Source organism: Diachasma alloeum, unplaced genomic scaffold, assembly GCF_001412515.2.
Source record: "Diachasma alloeum isolate Michigan unplaced genomic scaffold, Dall2.0 Dall_scaffold_00279, whole genome shotgun sequence".
Taxonomy (NCBI): Eukaryota; Metazoa; Arthropoda; class Insecta; order Hymenoptera; family Braconidae; genus Diachasma; species Diachasma alloeum.
In genome coordinates this window covers 854,782-878,565 of record NW_021680418.1, presented here as the reverse complement: position 1 = coordinate 878,565, position 23,784 = coordinate 854,782, and the positions used below count along the sequence as shown (strand labels likewise).

Genomic DNA, 23,784 nt, shown 5'->3' with positions numbered 1-23,784 from the left:
AGCATTGGCAGGCGCAGCAGCCCCGACACTGGTTTCGTATGTAGAATCGCCCTCAAATTTTTTCCAACACGCCTAGCTGTTTTTGTTTGATTATACAGAACATTCCCCCCACCTCATGAGTGCGCCATGCCGTGCTTACTTCTAGTCAGTAGTCACTTATCCATTCCGATTTGGTTCAGTTACTCACTTGTACCTCAGCTTTACATGCAAATTCACTCGTCTCGAGTACATTCTATTTCATTCTATTCTATTTCGGAGGAGATTACAACCGAAATCATTAGTATAACGAGTTTTCAATCATCAACATCATTGGAATGCAGACAATTGGCAGAAGAAGATTGGAAATGCTGGGTGCCGAGGAGATTATCTATCGGGCGGAGAATCAGAGAAAAATTATGAGACTTAACGAACATGTACTGCGAAGCGACAGGTGAATATTATAATATATAAATATTCTGCGTTGACCCTCTAGTCTGATTAACGCCTTTGCTTGCCTTCTCGGTGCTGGAGTGGGGAGAGCCCGATCGCACGCTACGCAGGAACCGTGGGGAAGAGCTTAGTCAGGTAAGAGGGTTCAAGTGCGGAACTCGAGCCAACTTGTATTACCTAATTCTGTTAGTAATACGGGAGGAGGATCTCCTAAAATGTTATGCTAGAACCCCTCTTCTTCGAGATAAACGAAAATGCGCATTTTGGCAGGAGGCGATCGCAGCAGCAGTGACAGAGCCATAATTTACCAACTGGTTGAGTAAAATGCCGTAATCTTATTGCTCGTTGCCTCGCTGATATGAACGTCGAGCTCAAATTAAGGTGTTTCGTGCGAAAAAGGTGAATAATGACATTCATCTGGAATTCATGGAGACTAATTATAATCACAACGAAATCTATGAATTTTCCCAGAATTTTTTCAGACTTTCTTTTCAAGTTATTATGATTGAAGTCGCTTCTTATACCTGGGTTATGCCGAACAGAAAAATCTCCATAAGAGCCCGTATATCAGAAGCGACTTCAATCGTTAATAACTTGAAATGAACATCTGAAAAAATTCCAGGAAAATTCATAGATAAGTCAATTGTAATTACAAACATTCCATGTGAATTCCAGATGAATGTCATTATTTACCTTTTTCGCAGGAAAAAACGTTTTAATGGGATCGAAAATGATCGTGGAACGTCGATAATCCCTGAAATTCAAACACTACCGCTCTCCCTAGTAAATCGATACTCTCTCGCCATGTTACGGTGTGCGAGAAATTGCACTCTGCATACAGGATATTCGCTGTCCTCCCTTATTCCTCAACCCCTTCTCAATTCCCTCCGAATGTGATCAAGCAAACCTCCACCGGGGAAATATCACTTTAACGTTTCCGCGGCTGTTTATCAACAAGTGTTACATGCGGTGTTTCTTCATAATCGGGGGAGTGTTGGTCACATCAGATCAAATAAATTGTGTGAAAATGCAAGATGGTGAATAAATTGAGACTGTCTGTCACGCGATGACAGATTGTTTCGACTCAGTTTCTTAGAAAAAATGAAGGTAACGCGGTAAAAGCAAATAGCGGGGAAGGGGTGAAGGAATTTTTAGTAGTTTGCGTGTTCCTTGTGTTTGAAGGTTTTGAGGAGAACAATGGGTGCAATCTACAACGCGTTGATACACTATTTTTGGTTCTCGAGGGAATAAAAGTGCCAAGGGATGCAACAAAATGTGTAAGTTTAACCATTTTTGATCGTAAAGAAAAAATTAAAGAACGCTGATGATGAGGAAGATAATTACCTGGCACCGATCGAAATTATTGATTAGACACCTAAACATTCTTGCTCTGAATTTCCAAGGAAGTCCCGGCTGTGTAATTTCCGCAATTTCCTGGTGGAGAAAAAAACAAAACAAATGAAGAAAATACGTGTACATTTTTATCGGTTAACTTTAAATTCTCCTAATATTTCTCCATAATGTAAACATGGAGGATTGTCCGTTGCGAAATTTTGAACGTCAAAAATGTAATTAATACTTTGGAATTATTGCCAAAACTTTTACATCAAGCGTCGTTCTTCATGTCCACCTGTTCAACGTTTACTCCATTGATACGCCCACATTTTGGCGTTACTAACAATACGGAAATGAGATTGGGAGGTTTTTTTTTTTTTTAATTTTCAGATGGAAAAATAAATTCCCCGTCGTCATTTTCGCGTTTAGAGGCATTAATCTTCAATTAAGGACATTAATAATAATAGATGGAGGTTATCAACCTTCGCTGCGAAGACAAAAGATAAACAGAAAACAACGGAAATAGAGTAATAAAAGAGTCGCGGAAGGGGAGGGGTAGATTTGATGAAATCTTTGTGGTTTTTTTTGCAGAAACTGAGAGATGTGTTATATTAATAGCGGGGTGTGCTGTGCGGTGAGCAGTCGGTGGGGATTTAAACATAGTTTTGGCAAAGCAAAACGTCAAAGCACCTCGACGAGGCGTTGGACGCAGTTGTACGCGTTCTGGGAAACGATTTACATCGAAGAAATCCAATAAATTTTTTTCAGAGTTCGAACTGCATGGGAAAAGGGAGAGAAACAGTTTTTTAGTTCAGTAATTCTGAAAATAGAAGTCGTAAAATAGCGGGGAAGAGAGCTAGTGTAGAGCCTAGGTGTAATTTGAATTCTGAGCGATTCGAGGGAGGCAAGTTGAGGCTTATGATTTTCGAGGCATATTCGTGCGTTCCATTTACTCACATTGTTTGCAAGGTGGTTTGGGGGTTATTTATAGAAATATCGTATGAGAAATTGTGGATAAATGAGTGGACGCTGCGTATAACTGGATATTCAGGAGTGAAGTGGTGAGACGGTTCAGGTCCTTTTAATCTTCATTATATATTTTTTTTAACTTTCCCATTACCGTATATCTACCGTATTAATTCCTAATGCTTCTTCCAACTTTCGAAAAATTCGAACCCTTCCGGAGGTGTTCCCTCGCGGCCACCCATCCCTCTAGTGACCACGCTCAGCGCTGCTTAGGCTTTCCAAAGCTGAGCCGGCCCACCACCGCCGTTTTTTTTTTAAAGAATGTTTATTTAGACCAAGTTGAAGAATTACAGGTATTATGTCGCAGTGGACATGTTATTTCCGTATAAACAAACAAATAAGAACGGAATTATATTTTTTTATAAGTAATTAAGAGATATTATATGAACACAGTTGTGTTGCTCGTAATAATCATATGACGGAATTTGTGCTGTGCACTATATTATTGAATATTCATTCAGGTTTGTTGTTTAGAGTCATCAAACAAATCTTTTTCATATCATGTTAAATTAACATTAGAAAATTGGTCAGTAAAAACTGGTGGCTTATCACCGCGGTGCGGCCCCGCAGAGCAATCTTCGTTATATTTTGCAGGATTATCTCGTCGATGGGTCGTGTTTTTGGGAGGAATTGCCCCAAGACCTTTTTTATTATGGAAAATCGAATTTTCTAGAGAGTTTGCTTGAATTATTTCAGAAGGTGCTCACTCTCGAGTTGATCACAAAAAACAAAAACAAAATTCTCTACCACTTTATTGCTGTTTAACTCCCGTTCAGTACACGAGACTCAAAAAAGAATTTTTCTCCAAGAAACGATGGGAAGTATGGGGAAATGTGACAAGGAAAACTGGAGTCCCGAGGTCGTTTCTAAGAGCAAAGCGTAAATATCACTGGAATACTCGGCTTTCATTGCTTTGATGAATTTGCATATTGAATGCTGAATTTTATTTCCACGTTTAACGGTCAATTAGTCCCAAGCATTGACTGTCAAGTCCGAACATTAGTCCCTGACATTAAACTCGAACAGAATACTAACCATCAATCTCTCCTGAAAGTACCTGAGCTAGTGTTAGCTGGCTTTTTGCCCAATTGCAATACAATTGATGTTTTATGTATAATACCATCCCCTTGTAACCAGCCCGTGATATCTGAAATCTCTAAATCAATTCCTGGCTCGAATAAGTTGTGGTCGGTACTGCCTGCGATAGTGTCATAAAGTACGGCTCTAACAATATTAATTTTCTGTCGTACACTGCAGAACAATGTCGAGGAGCAGAAACGTAGACGATGCAATGAATGAAATTCTTTTGGAGAAAATGAGAGGATGCTTGCCGAAGATTCAGGAAAATACCGAGACCATCAGAACTACATTGGCAAAATTCCACGCCCGTGCTACATCTTCTGGTAATTAATCGAGAAAATGGTATTGGAGAACAAAGAGACGAGAGAATATTTACTAAAAGGGAAGATACCAGAAGGGTTGAGATTTAGAGAATTCCGTCAAAATATCGAAATGAGAAAATCAGGAAATCTTTTTTACACTTTAGCGTAAACATATCGGGCATATTTTGAGCATAAATTCAATTTTTTATTCATCTTTGATTAAGAAACTATTCGTTTCATGAAAGTGTTACTCACAAGAAGTATGAATTCATCTCATTCTGTCATTTGGAAAACCCGAGGTAAATTTGAAGAGTTGGAAGCGTTAACACAGTTTGGAAAGCAGTCGGTTGGATTATATCCAATTGATTATGGAGATAATACATTTCCCTGGTTTTTTTGTCGCAACATTGAGTGCTTGCCAATTTTGCAAAGTATTTATCAAAGGATTCGCATTTTAATTTATTCCTATCCTGATATCCACGCGGAGAGAGTCCACTTTGTCAGATCTAGATTCCAAGATATTTCCGGTTTTCAATTTAGTAATTTTACGTAGTTTTAGGTGTATAATCAATTGTTTCTCCCGACTGTAAATTACCTTAATGAAAGCGTAATTTACGTTTTCATGCAGGTAATTTACGCTTAACGCTAATGTGATGTCTGATGAGCTCATTTAGGCTCATCAATTGATATTTTTCTGTCTCAACCTTCTAGATCGTAAAATCCGTGAAAAAGTTTTGGGGATACTCTGGTCTAAAGAGGCAGGAGCTGTTGAAATGTTCATAATTTTATTAGAGGTAATTCATTATTAAGTGATGCGTCTTGCGAGAGGAACTTACGGAGATGTTTTTTTGAAGGTTTTAACTTTTCCGAATCGATTTTAGGCGTCGAAAGATAACGTGGCGTGTTGTAGCATCCTCGGAATTCTCCACGAATGCATATCTCCTCGTTTAACGAAAGTCAAAGCCAAAGGAGCCAAGAATAAGAATTCAATGAAGGCTTTCAGCAGAGCTACCATCAATCAATTAATTTCCAGTGGTGGAACTCAAGTATTGATTAAGTTATTAATGAACTCCCAGTACACTGACAGTCTGATGTGCGAAGTTCTGACGCAAGAGGTGTTATGGATCTTGGGACAAATTGCTCAGAAAGATCAGAAGTTTGTGACCAAAGTCAAACTGCTCAGTGCCACCAAAGTGTTTTGTACGTTGCTCAAGGCGCATTACAACGACGCTAGAATGCTGCTACCGTTACTGTTGATCTTCAAGAGTTTCTCGAAAAACAGTAATTATACTTGTGTAGTCAATCATTATCAAATTTTCATTATAATAAAAATTTTGCTCTCTCCCTTGGATGACATTTCATTTTGGGACACCCTGTATAGAAGATTCAAGTCTAGGAATGGCTGAGACATGATACACAGTCAAAGCCGTACCTAGTCCTAAGCATCCTTTTTGGATACTTAGAACCAGTTTCCCGACTTGCACCTTAAACCGCATAATTTTATTTTTATTGAGACAAAATTGTCTCGATGATTCTGTCAGCTGTCTCTGAATAATTCGAAGAAATTCGTTTTAATCTATATAAATTGCAGCGTCAACTGTTCAGACACTTGTTAAGGAAGGTATTGCTGCCATTTTTGAGAAAACATTTGTGTGCATCGGCTATACACCTCACTTGAAGTTAAAAATTCTGTTGGAGAGTTTCAAGCATTTCACACTGAACAGTAAGTAAATTAAATCAATGGAAAAATTCATGAAATTCCACTTGCACACATACATGGACAATATAAAAATCGCATATTCGGAATTGTTAAACCATATTAGTAGAGAACTAATTGATAACGAAATAAGAACAACAAAATTAATTCAATGTTTCAACATCGTCATGAATTTTGAACGATCTTTTAAGGACTCTTCTGTGCCAAATTCGTCAAAGTGGGTATGGTCCACCTTCTCATGCGTATATTCGACAGATGGGACAGATACGACGGCTCACTAAGATTAAAAATTGCCAACTGCGCTCTCTACACCCTCTACCACTTGTGTTCAATAAGTAAGTTCATTAGATCAGACGATTAAATGATGAATTTACAATCTGCTACGTGATAACATCAAGTGAGTTGTCCCCCAGTGAAAAATATTCAGGGTGTGTCGTCCAGCATATTTTCCTCGCCTCTGTTCCTTCCCTCCTCTCCTCCAATCCATCCTCTCCTTTTTAGTTGTATTAAAACCCGCGTCTAACTACATTGGAGATGAAACCTCACCGAAGTAGCCTCGAAGCTTAAAGGATATCCCAGTGCATGATGCGATGAATTATTCATCGCACCTTTGTCAGAGGGAATTTCTCATCCCTATTCATAAATAGCTGTAGGCATATCTCCGATGACGTTCGTCTCTGTCCGTTCCCGCCGTATTCTTTATATCTCTCGAGTAATATTTTGAATATTTTTAGAAACAGGTAGAAGAGCCATCAAAGCTAACAACGGATTACAACTTCTATATCGATTCTGTATAAATTGTCCGGAGGACAGAGCCTATGATTTTCTTCTCTCCAGGGTGTGTGGGATAATAAATCAGTGCCTTGAAAAAAAAGAACTGCCTGTACCTGAAAAGTCACCGGCTAGGTACGATATCTGGAGGGAAATGAGAAAAATTGTAAAAAGTATAAGACGTTTTGTTGTTGTGGCAACGCCGTGTGAAATATTTCCACGACACGGTCAGTCGTGTCGCGGCGCCGTATTTTTTATTTCCAGTTACAATAAGAGCGAATTCTCTCCAATCAGGGACTTTGGCCGTGGTTGGAAATTGCAGAATGTGCTTTTAGATGAAATCAGGGAGGCGTACAATTTTTTTCATATTTTTTAATGAGTTTTTTCGGAAGTTGTACTAAAAAATCGAATTTCACCCGTAAGGGGTAACCACCGTTGCCTCGAGATTTTCTAACAAATTTCCTGCTCAAAGTTATTAATATTTTTCGAACCCAACGCACAGTGATCTTCATCATCAGCTTCTGTAGATAATGTGCTTCGATTTATAAAAATATTGATAACTTTCGGGAGGAAATTTGTCCGAAAATTTGGAAACTTGCAGTATTCTGTTACCCTTTAAGGACAATTTGAGGTCCGTCAAGAGATCAAAAATTGATGAATCATGATCTCTTTTATTATCTTTACCTAAAATGAGGGCCGCCATCAACGGAATTCTTCTCAACAGATTCGATCTGCCAACGACCAACGGAAGCCACGTCAGCAACGTGGACAGCTGCAGCGACGCTGACAGCCCCGCGAATAGCGTTCACTCCCTTGGCGGAATTTGCAGCGATTTAGATTCTGGTGAAGATGACGATGACTGTCCCTCTGGCAATGACAATAAAAAATTCGAAGAAGTTAGCGAAGTGGACGAGGGGCAGTTTTTCGCTGGAGTAGTGACATCCCAAAGAACAGTCGACGATCTTCTAATTTATAACAATCACTTCAAGGAATTGGAGAATATCCAGACCCAAATAAAAAGCGAGGGTGCGTTCACAGCACCTCCCGAGAAAATACGACCGCTGAGGGCCAGACGAGATTCCGGAAAATCAGCAAAAATCGACTTCGGACCGAGTCAACACGCAAGAAAGCTCAAGGCCCTCCAAATCGACGAGAATACAGATCCCAGGACCGCCTATTGCATGATAGCGAGCAAAATTAGGAGCATAATTCCGTTCGTAAAAGTCGCATATCCTGATTTGGTCAATAGTGGAGGTCGCGGTCTGCCTGAGCCCCTGAACGACAAAGACCGCAAGGTTTGTCGCGCCAAACTCCTGACAAATGTTGACCGCAGTCTGCGCCCGAGTTCAATCAGTCCCGAGACGATATTTGATCTCGACACATTGGTAAATACACCTCAGTCTGGAAACGCCGAGAAAAAAATCCTGAATAACGTCGACGAACACAGAGTTGGGTATGCAAATCTCGAGACAAAGAGTCTGCAGTTCGAGTCCCGCTTTGAGAGCGGTAATTTGAGGAGAGCCGTGCAAATTGGGACGAGAGAATACGATTTAATTTTGTCGCCGGATGTCAACAGCGGATCTAGACACCAGTGGTTTTACTTCGAAGTATTCAATATGGAGGCTAACATTCCTTACACCTTTAATATCGTAAACTGCGAAAAGGCAAATTCGCAGTTCAACTTCGGCATGAAGCCGATCATGTTCAGTGTTATTGAGGCGCAATTGGGAAGAGCCGGGTGGGTCAGGACGGGAAGTGATATATGTTACTACAGGAATTCGTACAGGAGACCGGGCAGGGGAAAGAATTACATGACAACCTCGTTCACTGTCAATTTTCCGCATTCGCACGATGTCTGTTATCTCGCGTATCATTTCCCGTTTACGTACAGTGGATTGTTGTGGCACATTTGGAGGTGGCGGAAGAATTCTTCCAAGGGCTCGATCCACTTCAATGCTGATGTTTTATGTGATACCCTTAATGAAAATGAGTGCCCTGTACTCACGATTACCTCGCCGAATTCCAGGGGATGTCCGATCAACGTAAGTGCTGTTTATTTTCAGGAATTTTCAGGAATGTCTTGGAGAATGAGGAATTAGGATTGACGAAAAGTCGGATAAGGATTGGCAAAAACTTCTCTATGAAATGAGACAATTCTTTCATAGAATTTTTTTTTCCAATCCTTACTCGACGTCTGATCGTACCCTGTGGCCTTTTTTCCATTTCTTTCTATTTTTCAAAAATTCTCTGTAGAAAGAAGAAAGAAGAATAGGAATTTGATGCCATTCCACACAGTTTCACTGACAATTCCTCTTTATAATGCGGTCAAAAATTTCAAAAATTCATTCGTTACTTTTTTTTCTTTATTGCAGAACAGGAAAATGATCTTCATAACTTCCCGAGTGCATCCGGGGGAGAGTAACGCATCTTGGGTGATGCATGGAACCCTGGAAACTCTCCTCGACAATTCCACCTACATGAGAAGTCTTCGGAACGACTACATTTTCAAAATAGTTCCGATGCTCAACATCGAAGGTGTCATCAATGGATGGTGAGGCATTGTGGATTCCTATTATCAAATCTAATAATTTTAAGATAATGATATTTAATTTTATTAATCACTCATACGTAATTACTTCATAATTCCTCTCGCACTTGTCTCGCGTTCCGTATTTATTGATTAAAAAAACATAAATGGAGAAATCTTACAATACATTTCTAATCGTGAGGGGAATACGACTGGATGACAGAAACGTTGCAGTACAAGGAGACGAAGAATATTTCGGCAGTGTTGATTTTCCTTCAACTTTCAAAATTTTCCCAAAGAACATTTCGTCTTGCACTCGTATTCCTAATTGACGGCAGAGGTCGATTGTTTCATACAAAACTTGATCTTACGTGACATCGTATCATACTTCGTTTTACACATAAAAAGTGATTTCACACGATTTTTCTTCATGAAAATACTGAATCATATAAGAATCATTGTTCACAATCAAAATTATTTCCTGATAATTTCAAAGGAGTGAAGTCCCGAAATTGTCGATTATTTCAAATTATTTTGGGAATATCACTGGAACAATTACGTTTCTTCCTGAATTACTCAAACTCCCTTCTTCCAGAGATATTAATGAAAATAATAAGAAAATCAATTTTCAAGTTTGAAAAATCGTCAAAAAATTCTACGAAATACTCTTAAATGATAACTTGTAAATGATTAAAAAGTATATTACTTGGACGGAGGGTCTAATACTTTGCCGTTACTGCGGACTTTGATGTTGTATCTGTAGGCTGGCTCGGCATCCGGTAAAATGGTACTTGTGTCCTCTTCCTGACCCTTAGAGGCATCATGGCCCGTTAATGTTTCCGGCTGATCGTTGACGTAATCCTGGTTGCTATCGTAAGGGCCAATAGTCTTCGCATCCTCTAGGCCATTATCTGGCATTTCAGTTTTCGTATCGACGTTTTCATAATCAGATGATTCGGGATGCTCGGAGATTTTTTCTTGATTCTGCTGATTTTTGCGCTGGAGGGAACGAATCTCGTGGGTCTCTAGACCATCGAAGAGTGTCTCAATGCGTGGCTGCACGCCCGGGCCTTTCGTGAAAAGACTCGCTATGTTCGGAATGTCTTCGGGCCTAGTGGTTTTCTCAACTGGCAGGACTTGTTCTTTTTTCGTGGATGATGCACTCAGTGTACTCATGAGTCTACCAACCACGGGATCTTCGGAAATGGCAGATGCCTCGGATGACACTTCGGTATTCTCCGGTTCTTCGTGGTCGTCTGATTTTGATTCAGTAATTTCGTCATTTGTGGGAGACGTGTCCAGCCTGTCCGCTTCATCTCGGTCAGTTTCCGGTACGGTTGTCGTTGTTGCGTAAGGCCTACGGTTTCTAGAATATTACAAGGGATATGCTAGATTTATTCTTATAAACTCAATATAAACTCAATTGTGAAGTGTTCGAACATTTTGATACGATGGGATCCAATCAAGGAGTGCAGTGGATTTGAAAATTATCTTCGAAGGGGAGACTTTTTTTGCATTCACGGAGAGAAATATTCAATAAAAATTACGTATTTTTACTGTCACGGAACTGTCACGGAAATTTTTCGGAGCGTTCCTTAATTTTTATCTGAATCTCCTGTGAAAAAATACGGTACCTTCACTTGAATCTTCTGAGGCGATTCCGTAATCGGCGAACGAATTGTGAGTTCCGTAATTTTTACTGAATATTTCTCTCCGTGTATCGGCCATCGTACTGTGTACATTGTGTTCTGCGTTATCTAATCCCTTGAACTACGATTGATGAACTACTGTGACTCCCGTGAATCTACAGATCATCTCGATCAAGACTTTAATCAGTGTAAATATTGATTGAGTTGACAATTAAAGTGACGCTATTGCCCGACGTCCACGTGCAGTGATTTATCGCCCTGCTCTCCATATTTCGCAAAAACCAGATCCGGTATCGAACATTTTTCTCTACATTTTTTGTCTACCTGCCAGTTCCAGAGAAATAATTTCGAAGTAATCATTTGAAGGTGTTTTTTGATGTATTAGTATTGTTAATTTTCTTATTTATATTCCGGTGGCGAAGCGGTAAACAGATTCAAGTCGATTTAGACTATTGGTCAGTTTGTAATGAATATCTCGGAAGCTGAGAGAGATAAGAAATTTTTTAGTGTCTCGAGAGCTGCAAAAATGGTTTTAACGAAAACGCAGCGCCGAGCTAAGTCGACTTAAATCGGTTTCCCGCCTCGCCACCGCTTCGGAGATAAATTTAATTCGTTAGAATGTGTTAGGGTGATGAAAATTGCGCACCCTGCATATCTAACGCGATTCTTCTGCGGGTAGTTTCTAATTGAAACTAAAAATTAATCGTGATAAATATCTTCCTAGACTAGGAATCTTATCGCAGTTAATAGAAAATACGACTATAGCAAATAAGTTATCGCTTTGCACATCCATCTAACCCATTTACCAACTACTTTAATTGAACTATCTATGATAAATACATGAGCTGCGCTTAATTGATAATTTACAAGCAGGCGCGCGCCTTTTTCATATACCGTCGATAAAAGGTCTCACCTCTTACCCCTGAGTTGCCGAAACTGGTATGCTCCCGTAATTGTAATAGTAGCATCTCGTTTGCTCGCAGATGAAATCTTTGACGTGTGTACAATCCTCTGTGTCCCATGCCAGTGTCGGCGCCATCATTGCGACACAAGCGTCTGCGCTACCACTGGCATCACTGAAATCGACAAATTAGAAAACGATGATTATACGCAAACGCAAAATTAGATATTTTATATTTTATACATTCTGAAAATTATATATTATATATATATGGCATTGGCCTGATTTATATATTAAAATTATATGAAATATAAATTTATATCTGTCTCATATATATTTTTAATATTTTTCCATGGGTATATTGTTACATATAATTATCTTGACCGTTCTTCATGTTTAGACCATTTCTCATCGAAAACCCTGCTTGATAGTTTTTTTTAAACAATTCTTATTTTGAGATACAGTCCAATCTCCGTACAAAATACTGACGATTTTAATTTTTCATGATCAAGAGTAAGATTTGTGATGTGAAATACGAATGTTTGATTAGAAGGTATTCTTTTTCAAAAAATAATTTAGAAACTCGGAATAAGTTAATTCGAAAAAAGTCAATCTGAAAAAACTCATTAAACAATATGAAAAAAATTGTATACCTCACTGATTTTATCTAAAACCATATTCTGCATTTCTAACCACGGCCAATTCCCCAAAGCCCCTGATTAGAGAAAATTTCCTCCTATGTTAATTGTAAATAAAAAATACGGCGCCGTGCGGCGACGCGACTGATGGAGTCGTGGAAATATTCCGCACGGTGTTGCCACACTTGTGGGTGCCGGGGCGGCCGGGAGATCAGCGAGTCCACTCTCCGAAAGAATTGTGGCAACGGTGCGCTCAGATTTACCGATGCGTTAAATTTTTTTATCAAAGATCATCGATATTTCGAATAATTTCTGCAATATTTTAACTTCATTCGAGAATACGCAACGCAAAGCGGATTCAGACCTAGTATCTTATACGAAAGTATCTTGTATGAAGATTGGGCTGTACTTGAATAATACTGAAATATATTTGACAAAGTATTAACCTCTCGCGTGCCACCCTCTGGGGTTCAGTTCCCGGCGGGACATCGGCGGGTCTGTTTGCTCGTCTTGCCATGTAATCAAACGTCGCATTAAACGGCAGACCTGTGCTCAGCCACAATAGCATATCAGTTCCCAATTTATTTCCCGATGTCCAGAAATCGTATTTCGTGTATCCTGCATTCTTCAGATACTGCGTCATCGTGTCAGCTTTTTCTTTAGTCTCGAATGACGCCAATTGCAGGCCCAATGAGCGGCAGTACTGGTATGCCAGGAAGTAGTTCAATTCTGGACTGTATGGATTCATTCTTGACACAAAGTACTGAACCCCGTCCAATTGAATCGTTGTTATTCTTTGCCCTGAAATTGTTCAGCATCCATTGAGAATTTTTATAAGAATTTCCTGACGGAAATCTGAAAAGTCAAAGGCATTATAAAAGGAACGCCGATGTATGAAACTTTCACACAAAATACTGGAATAATTTATGAGTTTCAATTGCTGCCGAAAATCGTAAAATGGCCGGGGTGAGGAGAAGATAGGGGAGGATGGGGCAAAACGGCCCCCCTTCAATCGTCAATATTTTCCGATTCAATAATCCGATTGGGATGAGTTAGAGCTCGTTTTGAAGAATGAAAAATTATCTTCAAAATGAAGTTGAAACTGGGAATTTTCACAATGTCATTCACAAGTTATTGACAATTGAAGGGGGGCCGTTTTGCCCCACCCTCCCCTATTTAAATATGTACGATAACGGTAACGATAATGGAAAAAACATAATAATTCTGTTGGAATAATTTCGTCTGCCGATTTTTCACGAATGTTAGCGCCTTAAACTATAGGGCCTTCAGTGCCCAACTGTCTTACGACCGGCGGTAGATGATGCGATAGCGTGTGAGGGTCTCCGCAGTACAGAGATCCGGCCCATAGAACAGACTAGGGGTCCCCCATACGTTATACTTGAGGGGTTAAGAGAATTTCCGTTTTTCTTATTAGAAAGACGGCTTTCTATGTTCTCTAAACCTCGTACAGTGTCAGAAGGAAATTTACATTTTATGAGCTATTCTCTTCATCTGAATGTCACTGAATAGAAATGCAGCATTTTATATTTTGCTTGCGGTTAGTCCGTAGTGATCTGTGATAACATTAAATAATAGCATTTTCTTGTAGATTATTTAAGCTTTTTTCTCTTCTATTGTTAAGAAAGGAATGTTTGACTAGGTGTTGCGTCGGGGCTTGAGTGAATGTGAAGAACTCTTCTCGAATGAAATTAGAGAAAACGGAATGAATGAGTCACAGTCAATCATTTTTCTACGCACGTTTCTTCCTGCCACTTCCGAACAGTGACGGTTAACGGGTGGATGACGATGAATTGTAATATCGTAATTTCCGATGTAGAATTATCCGTTGGATTTTTCATTCGAAAAGTTAAATTGAATTTGCATGCTGAAGTGTTGGATTTTCATCAAGTAGCGTAACCAGACCAATAGACAGACGGTTAAGGACAATTTGAGGCTCGTCATGAAAGCAAAAATTGATAAATCACCTAAATACGCCGACGATGGGTTCTGTACCTGAAAAAATATATTAATAATGGGAACATGATGATTTTAAGTAGAAGCAATGAAGGAATAAATTACATAGACGGCCAATAGATAGACATTAATATTTAATGGTTATTCAAACAAATTCATCCTTTTGCATGTTTAAAAATGAAGAATGATCCTTTCCAATAGTAATAATCGAACTGTTTTTTCACATTGTACGGTCAACACTGCGTGACTGTTGTCTGACTACTCACACCGCCACCGAGGGCCAATAGTTCAAAATGTATTATTTTATGTCGATGTTCAGCGATAAAAAATAAGAAAATCATCGTATTATCCATTAGTTTTATTATCAAAAATGGAAATTTGTGATACGATTTCTATTATTTTTTATGGAATACTAAAAAAAGTTGAAGTCGGCTATCTATTGGTCTGGTTACCCTACGCCACGCAATGAATTAACGTTCGGTGGGGAGTGCTATAATCGTATACATGGGAATTCATTGAGACAATGAATTCAGTCAGGCTGGCACTTAGCACTCAAGAAACCCACGTTCAATTCATCGGCGTGAATCCTGTACGATTGTTTTTATCTTCACATATAGCTGAGATGAACCGAATGATTTTTTAAATGGAATGGAGTAGTAAAAACTGAAAGGGGGAGACCAGATGAAGATAATCGGTTATTGTAAACTCCCTCCGAGACGGTCTACAGTGTGGGCTCTACAGTCAACAGGTATGAAACAGGTGGTAATAACCCCAAGGCCTTGAGACGGGCTAGCCTGCTGCGAGTCGCGCGTAATGTAACATGCAACCGATTGTCCCCTAACAAGCCATTGTACATGACTAGACTAATTCACGGAAGGGTCAATGATCGTTATTTGATCTATTTTTCTCATCCGCATTGCAACTTACGAGTGCCCATTCAACAGTAATGTCGCCTCCGCCGGTCAATATTTTATATGAATGCATGAAAGTTGAATTATTCTCTGAATATTATTTAATATTTATGATATGAATCCCGACAGGTCAAAAAATATATCAAATAATGTACAAACCTGCAACAAGACACGTTGTAACAAAAAGTACCAGAGCAATCTTCATGTTCAGAATTTTTCTCGGGAGATCTTAAACTTAATGACTAATTCTTGAACAAAAACTCGGAAAAAAAACTGTTTGAGAATTTGAAATAAATGCCGGATGTTAGAGTTTAGGGTCGCGTTCTCGAACTGGCCTCGCGTAGCATCGTGAGCTCCCTTAAGAATCCTCTGGCGAGACGTCGGGGGAGAGCAAGTTGGGAGGGGGGAGAACTTAGTTGAAGATGATTCACTTGACTAATACCTTCGGGGGAGTCACGGTCAAAAAGATGGCCCGATCAGACTTTTGTCGACGGTCAATGAAAACCCTCCGAAAATTATGAAATTTTTAAATTTATGACAATTTTTTTTATAACAATGAAATCGAACTGGAGGAATTGATCATCTTCATTCAAGTCTTCATTCATGTGTTACACCCTTTGAACGTTGTATTCTTTGAAGATTCATAGGTCTAAATAACGCGCAGGTGCAATTCAATATTCTCTTAAACAAAGCGTCAGAGAGAAAAATGTTATTAGAGTTTTCGTCTGCAAATCAGCCCCCGAACTTCCCTCACGAGGATGACATTTCATTTTGGGATTTCTCACCTTTCGCTGCCCGATAAATTCGATGAATTTATCCGATTTTTTACGTAACATCAATGACATGACAAAAATATCCTGCAATTTTTAGCCCTTGATATCGATTTATGGTAAAATGTTTTTAAAGTTTTTAACGTTTTGAAATTTTTTGGGATATTTTCCTTCTTTCCAAGAGTAAAATCTGTCTCTTGTCTTGCCTCTTGTAGCAGTACTCTTGCGCTCTTGCGGCATCACTAGTCCTAAGGGTGAGACGATGCGAATGGAATCACAGGGGTGAAATCACAATGATATCGCGAGGGTTGAAACCTATAAGAGTATTGTAATGGCGGATTGTAGAGGGTAAAATTTTAGAGGTGCAATGTAAAGATAAAATAGTCGAGTGGCATTGAAGGCATTGAAATCACACGTTATTCGCTGATTATCAAAAAGAAATGAAGAATCGTCGTCTATAATAAATAGAAATGCCCTCCTTACCGTCTCAGCGATCTGGCACCACTGTAAAGTCCCGAATGAATGATCTAACCACCTCTTCGAATAGATCGCTTTCAAGAGCCAACAATATCAGCGCCCCATAATTCATCTCCGTTAATTCCCTCTATTTTCACCATTCTCCACACATTATTCGTGAATTATTGGTCTCCATTAATCCTGATATTCATTAGGGACAATTAATTGAGCATATTTATCACTGAATGTAATTCAATGAAAAAACACCGGAATCATCTATTTGAGCAAATGATGAGGGAGACTTCCAACGTGGTACTTTATATAATATCAGACTAAATACAGTGAGAAGACCAGTTTTCATGTACAACTATTGATAAACGCTTGAAGATGAATCGAAACGTGAATGCCTCCTGGGTACATTGGGATTCTCGTGTCTCATGGGAATGTACGTACGTGAAATACTATGATCGATAAGGGGAAGAGATCGGCAGGAGGGGGAGAGAGGGGGAGAAAGGCACTGAGGGAGAGAGGAGATACATGACATTACAGCCCTTTGCATGCGCAAGACTTCTGCATTGAGCCGATGTAGATACTGGTTTCTGTTTACGTTCGAAGGTTCGCCTCATAGCCTCTAGTGTTCATGTCTCCTGCGGCATCGATTAGGAGCCAGTTCTTTTTTCCATGAACACGAAAAATACTCGATATCGGGTTTGCCGTAGGGGCAGCGGAGATGAATAATCTTGACTGGAGTCGAGATATTTGGTGGCGAACATAGATTCGCAATCGAGTATTTTCGGATTCAATCAAGTAATTAGATCGGAACAATTTAATTTCATCAAGTAATTTATTTAATTAGTGAAATCAATTTAATTTCAATTCATTTCGTTATACTGAGGGGGAAGATTTTTAGTATCAAGCCCATTCTTGTTGCAATGTTTTCCGCGATTGGGTGCCGAGAGGAACTGGAAGATCAACAGAAAAAATTCCGATGCGGAAAAATCGACGGTTTTCTATTTAAATTCAAAGTTGACCTGTTTTGGAGTCAAGTTGATGTAACTATCGTTCCGCTCCTCCGCGCTCGGCTTTGTTTTCATATCGCTTGCTCATTTTTACACCTTTCAATTCAATTTGGGATCTTTGATATTCTCGCCCCGATTTACAATGACCCACTCCGCCATCGGAGTATTGTTAGTTGCGAAAAAGTTTATCGGCTGTATGAATGAAATATTGTGTTCTTATTTGATTCTCTAATTTTCTTTAATTATCTTGTAGTCACTTCCGTTGTAGTTGCACTTCCCCTTGATCGCTTTTTCACCAGCGCTCCCTCTCCCCACTCCCCGCCACTCTCCACTGCCGAATGTATACACATCGATGTTTTCTTAGATGCACTATTGTTTCGCCTTTCCAGGAGATCGTAAATGTAAATTACTCTGACAGTAAATTTTCGAAAAAACAGCGCGCATGGAGGAGTTATGGACATATAGTTGCATTCGCCGAATCGCCTTCCCCTACAGCCCCAGGTGTGCAACTTATCAATACGAATAAATTATTAATAATATTATTATTATTTTATTATTTTCGGATTCACTGAATTTTGTTGAAAAATTCAAAATTTGATGGGATTTTTCAATACGAACGTGTTGCAAGTGTTTGAAATTCATAAAATGAAGAGCAATTTTTCCGTCTGCTCTCTTCATATCTCCGTGCAAAGTCGTTACGAGCTTATACTCTCAATCACGGGTCGTTCACCCCATAAAGTTTGCAGAATCCCGAAAATCTGTCGAGATTGTTAAGTTGGTAGTCGCTGGAACCGATTAATTTCTATCAAAATTTCCAAAAAAATCCATCTTTCTTCCTTTTCACGCTGTTTCTCCCCTATTCTTTTTTTTTATTGTTTTAGAGTGCTGAAACCCATACATTAGGTTATTTACACTTTCATATATTAATCAATATTAATTCAATTACGTCTTCTTATTACACATTACTTAGACTAAACCTGGATTTTACAGTCTTTTAGGTATTTGCATATTTCTTCTATGTATTTAAAATCTGTCGCATTTACAAATTTTCTTGTGTTGACGGGCCTAGTACACGTTATTTTATTCAGTCTCTCTAAAAGTTTGTGTCTTTGTTGCTCGTACCTGGAGCAGTGCCACAATATGTGATCGAATTCTTCCCTATTCATTTTCAACTTTTAGCAGAATCAAGGTAAATACAAAAAAAGTAAATGTACAAAAGTGAGGGGGAGAGAGGAAAAAGGAAGGATGGAAGCCTCACGCCGGCGGTCAATAAGAAGAGCCCATGGGAATGCCATAGACGAGTGCGGCTGAGCGCTTGAGAAGAAAAGGGGGGAAGACGGAGGGATACCACAGCATTCAACGTTCATCCACAAGTTAATACATGAACATCTCGAGGTCTATTTCAGTCCATGCCGTGCTGGAATGGTTAGGCAAGGGGGGGGGGGCAGAGGAATCACCATGTACAGAACCGATCTTCTCCCGCTCGGTCTCGAATCTCTAGTTCGCGAACCGTCACGGACACGCAGGGACAAGAAAATACTGACCACAAGGGTCTCTAAGGACCTTCGGAATTGGTTGCTCTTCTTCTCTTTAATTTATTTTTAGGATATTTTTAGAAGGATATTCCGCTAAGATCTTGGGGCTTATGTGGACTGAATAATAATTGAACGGTTCTCCGGGCGATGATGATTTTTGAGGCGCGCGGGAACAAGTGGCGACCGCAAGCATGCGACTGCAGATATTCTACTTGGCTGTGCATAAGCCCTCGCGTACGGGCCCTTATGACGCTGCGCCTTCCCGCGCTCGATACCACTCGCATAACACATTTTGTGATGAATGAAAAGTTATATAAATAAATTTTTTTTATCGTTATTTTACGTATTCTTAATTTACGAATACACATTCCTAATTCAGGAACATATTCTCGACATATTCTCGATTCAAGAATACACATATTCCTGATTCGGTAGTCAGATATCCTTGATTCGAGTTATTTTTTTCGAGCGGGAGATAAGAATGAGTAATTCTATCCTGCAGCTCCGCTTAATGTGAACCCATTTTTGTTCCCCGTTTTTAATGCTCAAACATTCATACTGAACAAAGCCCCAGCATCACGATAATATTTCATTTGCAGACGCTACACCTAAGTTGGACGGCAAAACTTAGCGGTCAAGGCTCCTGCCCGGTGTCATTGACATCGTTGATGACCATTACTTACCGTTGGGAATAATCCACTAGTCATTAATTGAATTGACGTAAGACTCGTTCCCCAGTAAAGAGCATTGGATGGAGAATTACGTTCGCGAAGTTCTATCATTCGATCTTGATTACCCCATAGAGATATGTTGAGGAAGAAAAATGAGAGCGGAGAAAAAAATAAAGCCAGCTGAATGAAAGAATAGAGAATCCTTGGGCCCCAGAGTCGGCGTAGGATTGCAATGAACGGTAGAGCATTGACTCGGTCATCATAGTAATTTCAGGCTTCCGAGCTGTATCAATTTTCCACTCTGGACATATTGCTGCAATCTTCTCGCAGTGTGAGAGTTTATGATTGGCGTTCGATTGGCAGAATTACGTGGGAGGCAGCGGGAAAATTTCTCCCTCGGATTCTACGACTGTACGTGACCTCCAGGGATCTCCAACGAAACGAATACTAGCGCAAAGGGAATTTTTTTTCCTAGACGTCTTAGTAAATCAGTACTGTGTCATGAGGAAAGTAGAATATTTACTATGCATGTCACAGGAGCATCGCTTCCTTCGTGACGGACTTCCGGCGGCCGGAAACGTCCTTCTAACTGCGTCGGAATCCTTAAATGATGAGTCAACGATCCGTAGCATTCGTACAGTATTAATGCACTGGTGACGAGCGGTTGAAGTTGAACGAGATACTTTGAGTGATTGTACATTCATTTCGCGAAATTCTCTTCGAACTGCTGAAAATGTAGAAGATTTATTGTACGAATGAGAAAATTCGTTGGAACATTTTGCAAGAAAGTCAATACAGACTTAATTACGCAGACACATGTCAACGCTCGGCTTCAGCGTTTCCCACAATTAATTCTCTACCAATTTCTCTGCATAAATTAAATATAGCCTCTTGAATTGCCCGAGAATTCAGGCCAGTTATATTTAATGCTTGAACCGCACTTTTTACGACTCAACTTGAATTTCCTCTTTTTCGTACCGCGAAAGAGGGTAAAAAAAGGGCGCGTTTCATGGCGCATGCCATCGGTTGCAGTACAACGAACCTTGAGAGATCTTTTCCTCTCACAAACTCATCGGTTAACTTGGCTATGTACATGTTACTCTCAACTAAGGATTTAAAATGGTTTTCTATTTTTACACAGCAACCGGTATGGACTTACTAACGAGGATCTTAACCGTCGCTGGAGCAACCCCAACCGGGCGCTACACCCTGTAATATACCACACAAAGGGTCTTATGGAGTACTGCGTCAGGGTGTTACTGAGGCCACCTCACGTTTTCGTGGATTACCACGGGCACTCGAGAAGGAAAAACGTATTCCTCTTTGGTTGCTCAAGGTCAGGATCGTGGAGTGCAGCTGATCGTGCACTCTCGACAACCGATCAACCCGTTCAATATCTAGTAAATATTCTGCGCATTATTATTAGCCGAAGATGTAAAAATCATTTCTCCGTCTATTTTCAGTAAATAATTCTCCAATCATCGCTCTTGTATCATTTAATGTACAAAAGAATGCCGAAAGAACTGATTTCTTTCTTTATTTTTGCCACAAGATGCTTCCACGACTCATGCAGAAAACATCGGCTGCCTTTGCTCTGCCGTTGTGTTCATTCAAGGTCGAAAGGAACAAGGAATCCACGGCCAGGGTCGCCATATGGCGCCAACTCGGCGTTACAAGGTGAGGGGCCTTGATATTCTACTGGGTATCTCTAATTCCGACAGAAGTCGGAATTCCTTTCTGTAGTTCAGTTGAGGTGTTCCCACTTTTTCCCTAAAATTATATCACCGCTGTGTCTATCACAGAAGTTACACTATGGAAAGCAGCTTCTGTGGGTGTGATCAGGGTGCCCTTGCAGGTTTACATCTTGATACTGGTCATCTGAAGAATGTGGGGAAAGATTTTTGCGTCGCACTCGCGAAAATGAAGGATAATGACGAGGCTTGGACCACTGATGAGTGAGTATCGGGTTCATGTTTGTTTTCGTGATTTAAGGGCCGCGATGATGATCTTTTAAAGTAGCTCTACCCTTCGGCCGGGCTACGCTGTACTTTTGGATATTTTCAGTTTTTTAATTTTTCAAATAAATTGCATGGAAAAATTTTGAAAAAATCGTACCGTCAGTATTATCTAAATTACATTTTACAAAATATTGATATTTTTTCAAACACCTCCCTCTTATATATAAATAATAAAACTTGTTTGGAAAACGGTGGATTATTTTTTATGAGGTGAAACTCTTCTTTTTTGAAAAACCAAAACGATAATTAAATTGAGAAAAAAATTAGAATTCCGAATCTAATTGAGTTTTCTGCAAATTTTTTGCAGTTTTCAATAATCTTTGAATTTACCGTAAGGGTAGGGCTACTTTAAATGCAATGGGAACGAGAAGATGAAGAAGTTTTTGCGTAAATGTCGACAACTTGAGGATTTGAGAAGAAATGAACTGCCGAACGAAAAACAGAATAAGTCCTATCTATTTTGCGTATACATGGGAGTCCCAAGGACTTTTGAACGAATGTGATATCGACTATTGACTAAATCAGGTCGAAGTACAGATTTAGATCAGAGCGCAATATTTAAGGTCACGCGGTTCATTGGCAGCAGTTTTATTTCAGATATTGCTCACTGATTTTTTAATGTTACATACTAGCTCGTCAAGTGTGTAATCAAGCGAAAACTTTCTAAACTATCTGTCTGCGGAACATAATGTCGAAATTCGCATTAATTACTCCTCTCATTGCCCCGTCGAATATACCCTGTGACCTCGAATAATGCTCTCTCATTGTGAGAATATCCCAATCGAATTTTATATTACGTGGCACGACCTACACGCTTTAAGGTATATCCCAAGACAATCGGACCCAAAAGTTAGTCCCTATGGATTGCCGGAAAAAATTCTAAATAACTTGGTTTATTGCATTCTCATCAGATATTGAGTCTTTCTATTTTCATTTAGTGTTGATGCAGGCAGCGATGACTGTTTGAATCAAATACGAAATTATTTACTAATTAATTTTTTGAATCGAATAAGAAATGCTCTCACGAAATTTCCATTTTTTAGAGTTGAATATCTCAGAAACTATGTGGTACAAAATTTTACAAAAAATATCTCACATCACTGTTAGGAACTCTGAGGATTTTGAGGTGATATCACAATCCTGCTGTCCGCTTAATTGCATAATGGAGAAACGTAAGCGCCCAAAGTGCATTCAGGATAAACACGCGATTCAGCACACATTCAGGGGTTGGTAAAGACGAGAATTGCTCACACGCATTCATAACGCTTGAGTTTAATAACATTTTTCATGAACTACCAGCTTCGTAATCCCAGAAAAGCGTTGCAAAATTAACATCTATCTCTTACCAATTTTCATTAATTGCAACTACACTTAATTTTTGGTATTTTTACAGTATAATTATGAGCGAAGAGACCGCGCTGCAAGAGAGGGATTCGGATACAGAATCGTCATTGAGCTCTGAATCAGAGGATTCAACATCGGATATTGATTAGGGAAGCTGCTTCTAATACAAGAATTCTACCAGTATTCTTCGAAAGAATAAACCCACATGATCTCGATTATTGTAATAAAAAAATTAATAGCGAATCGCGGAGAAAAATGGACACTTTAGAATCATTAATGTCTCCTTAACAAATCACTAGGGCACGGTAGAATGCGGTACTAAATTCCTGCAATTCAACCATTCTGATATGCGATCTTGATCCGTAATGAAATTAGCTCTCAAATGAATCAATTGAGCATAAAATTTCAGGACGCATTTTGTTGTCGATAAGGGAGCGTTCAGCGAGCTCGACTAGGTTGTGCTGTCACACCAACTTTTGGGAGTGATACGTAATATTGAAGACAAACAAATGAGGCAGAATGGATCGATGAAGATCGGATTTCTCCAGCGATGCTGCAGCAACGCCGCTCATTTCGATCGAAACCCATATTTTCAGTTTTTTAATTATTCAACTAAAAATTGATTAATTGATTAATTGATTGATTAATCAATTAATTAATTGCATGGAAAAACATTGAAAAATTTATACCCAGTCAGTATTATCTATTAAA

The 23,784-nt window shown here is 39.4% G+C and overlaps 2 protein-coding genes across 6 annotated transcripts; one reads left to right on the top strand and one right to left on the bottom strand.

Annotated features, from left to right (window-relative positions):
- Positions 1 to 8: 8 nt before the first annotated feature.
- Positions 9 to 23,333, top strand: LOC107038235 (cytosolic carboxypeptidase 1). Of its 5 annotated transcripts, XM_015257219.1 has the most exons (16): positions 9 to 36; positions 321 to 430; positions 511 to 564; positions 4,048 to 4,193; positions 4,884 to 4,966; positions 5,054 to 5,453; positions 5,764 to 5,895; positions 6,081 to 6,224; positions 6,624 to 6,795; positions 7,385 to 8,702; positions 9,033 to 9,211; positions 20,853 to 21,111; positions 21,264 to 21,388; positions 21,514 to 21,666; positions 22,837 to 22,955; positions 23,123 to 23,211. In XM_015257219.1, the coding sequence occupies exons 2-16, from the start codon at positions 345 to 347 to the stop codon at positions 23,125 to 23,127; spliced, it is 3,375 nt and encodes a 1,124-aa protein (XP_015112705.1). In that variant the 5' UTR covers positions 9 to 36; positions 321 to 344; the 3' UTR covers positions 23,128 to 23,211. The 5 variants fall into 5 exon arrangements, with proteins under 5 accessions (XP_015112705.1, XP_015112706.1, XP_015112704.1 ...); XM_015257220.1 differs by lacking the exon at positions 22,837 to 22,955 and having other exon boundaries at positions 23,123 to 23,333; XM_015257218.1 differs by having other exon boundaries at positions 22,837 to 23,215.
- On the bottom strand, positions 9,040 to 15,576 carry LOC107038236. The gene is made up of 4 exons (XM_015257223.2): positions 15,420 to 15,576; positions 12,822 to 13,176; positions 11,757 to 11,912; positions 9,040 to 10,553 (listed from the first exon to the last, which is right to left on the bottom strand). Exons 1-4 carry the CDS (start codon positions 15,463 to 15,465, stop codon positions 9,890 to 9,892), a joined length of 1,221 nt encoding a protein of 406 aa, XP_015112709.1. The 5' UTR covers positions 15,466 to 15,576; the 3' UTR covers positions 9,040 to 9,889.
- Positions 23,334 to 23,784: the final 451 nt, after the last annotated feature.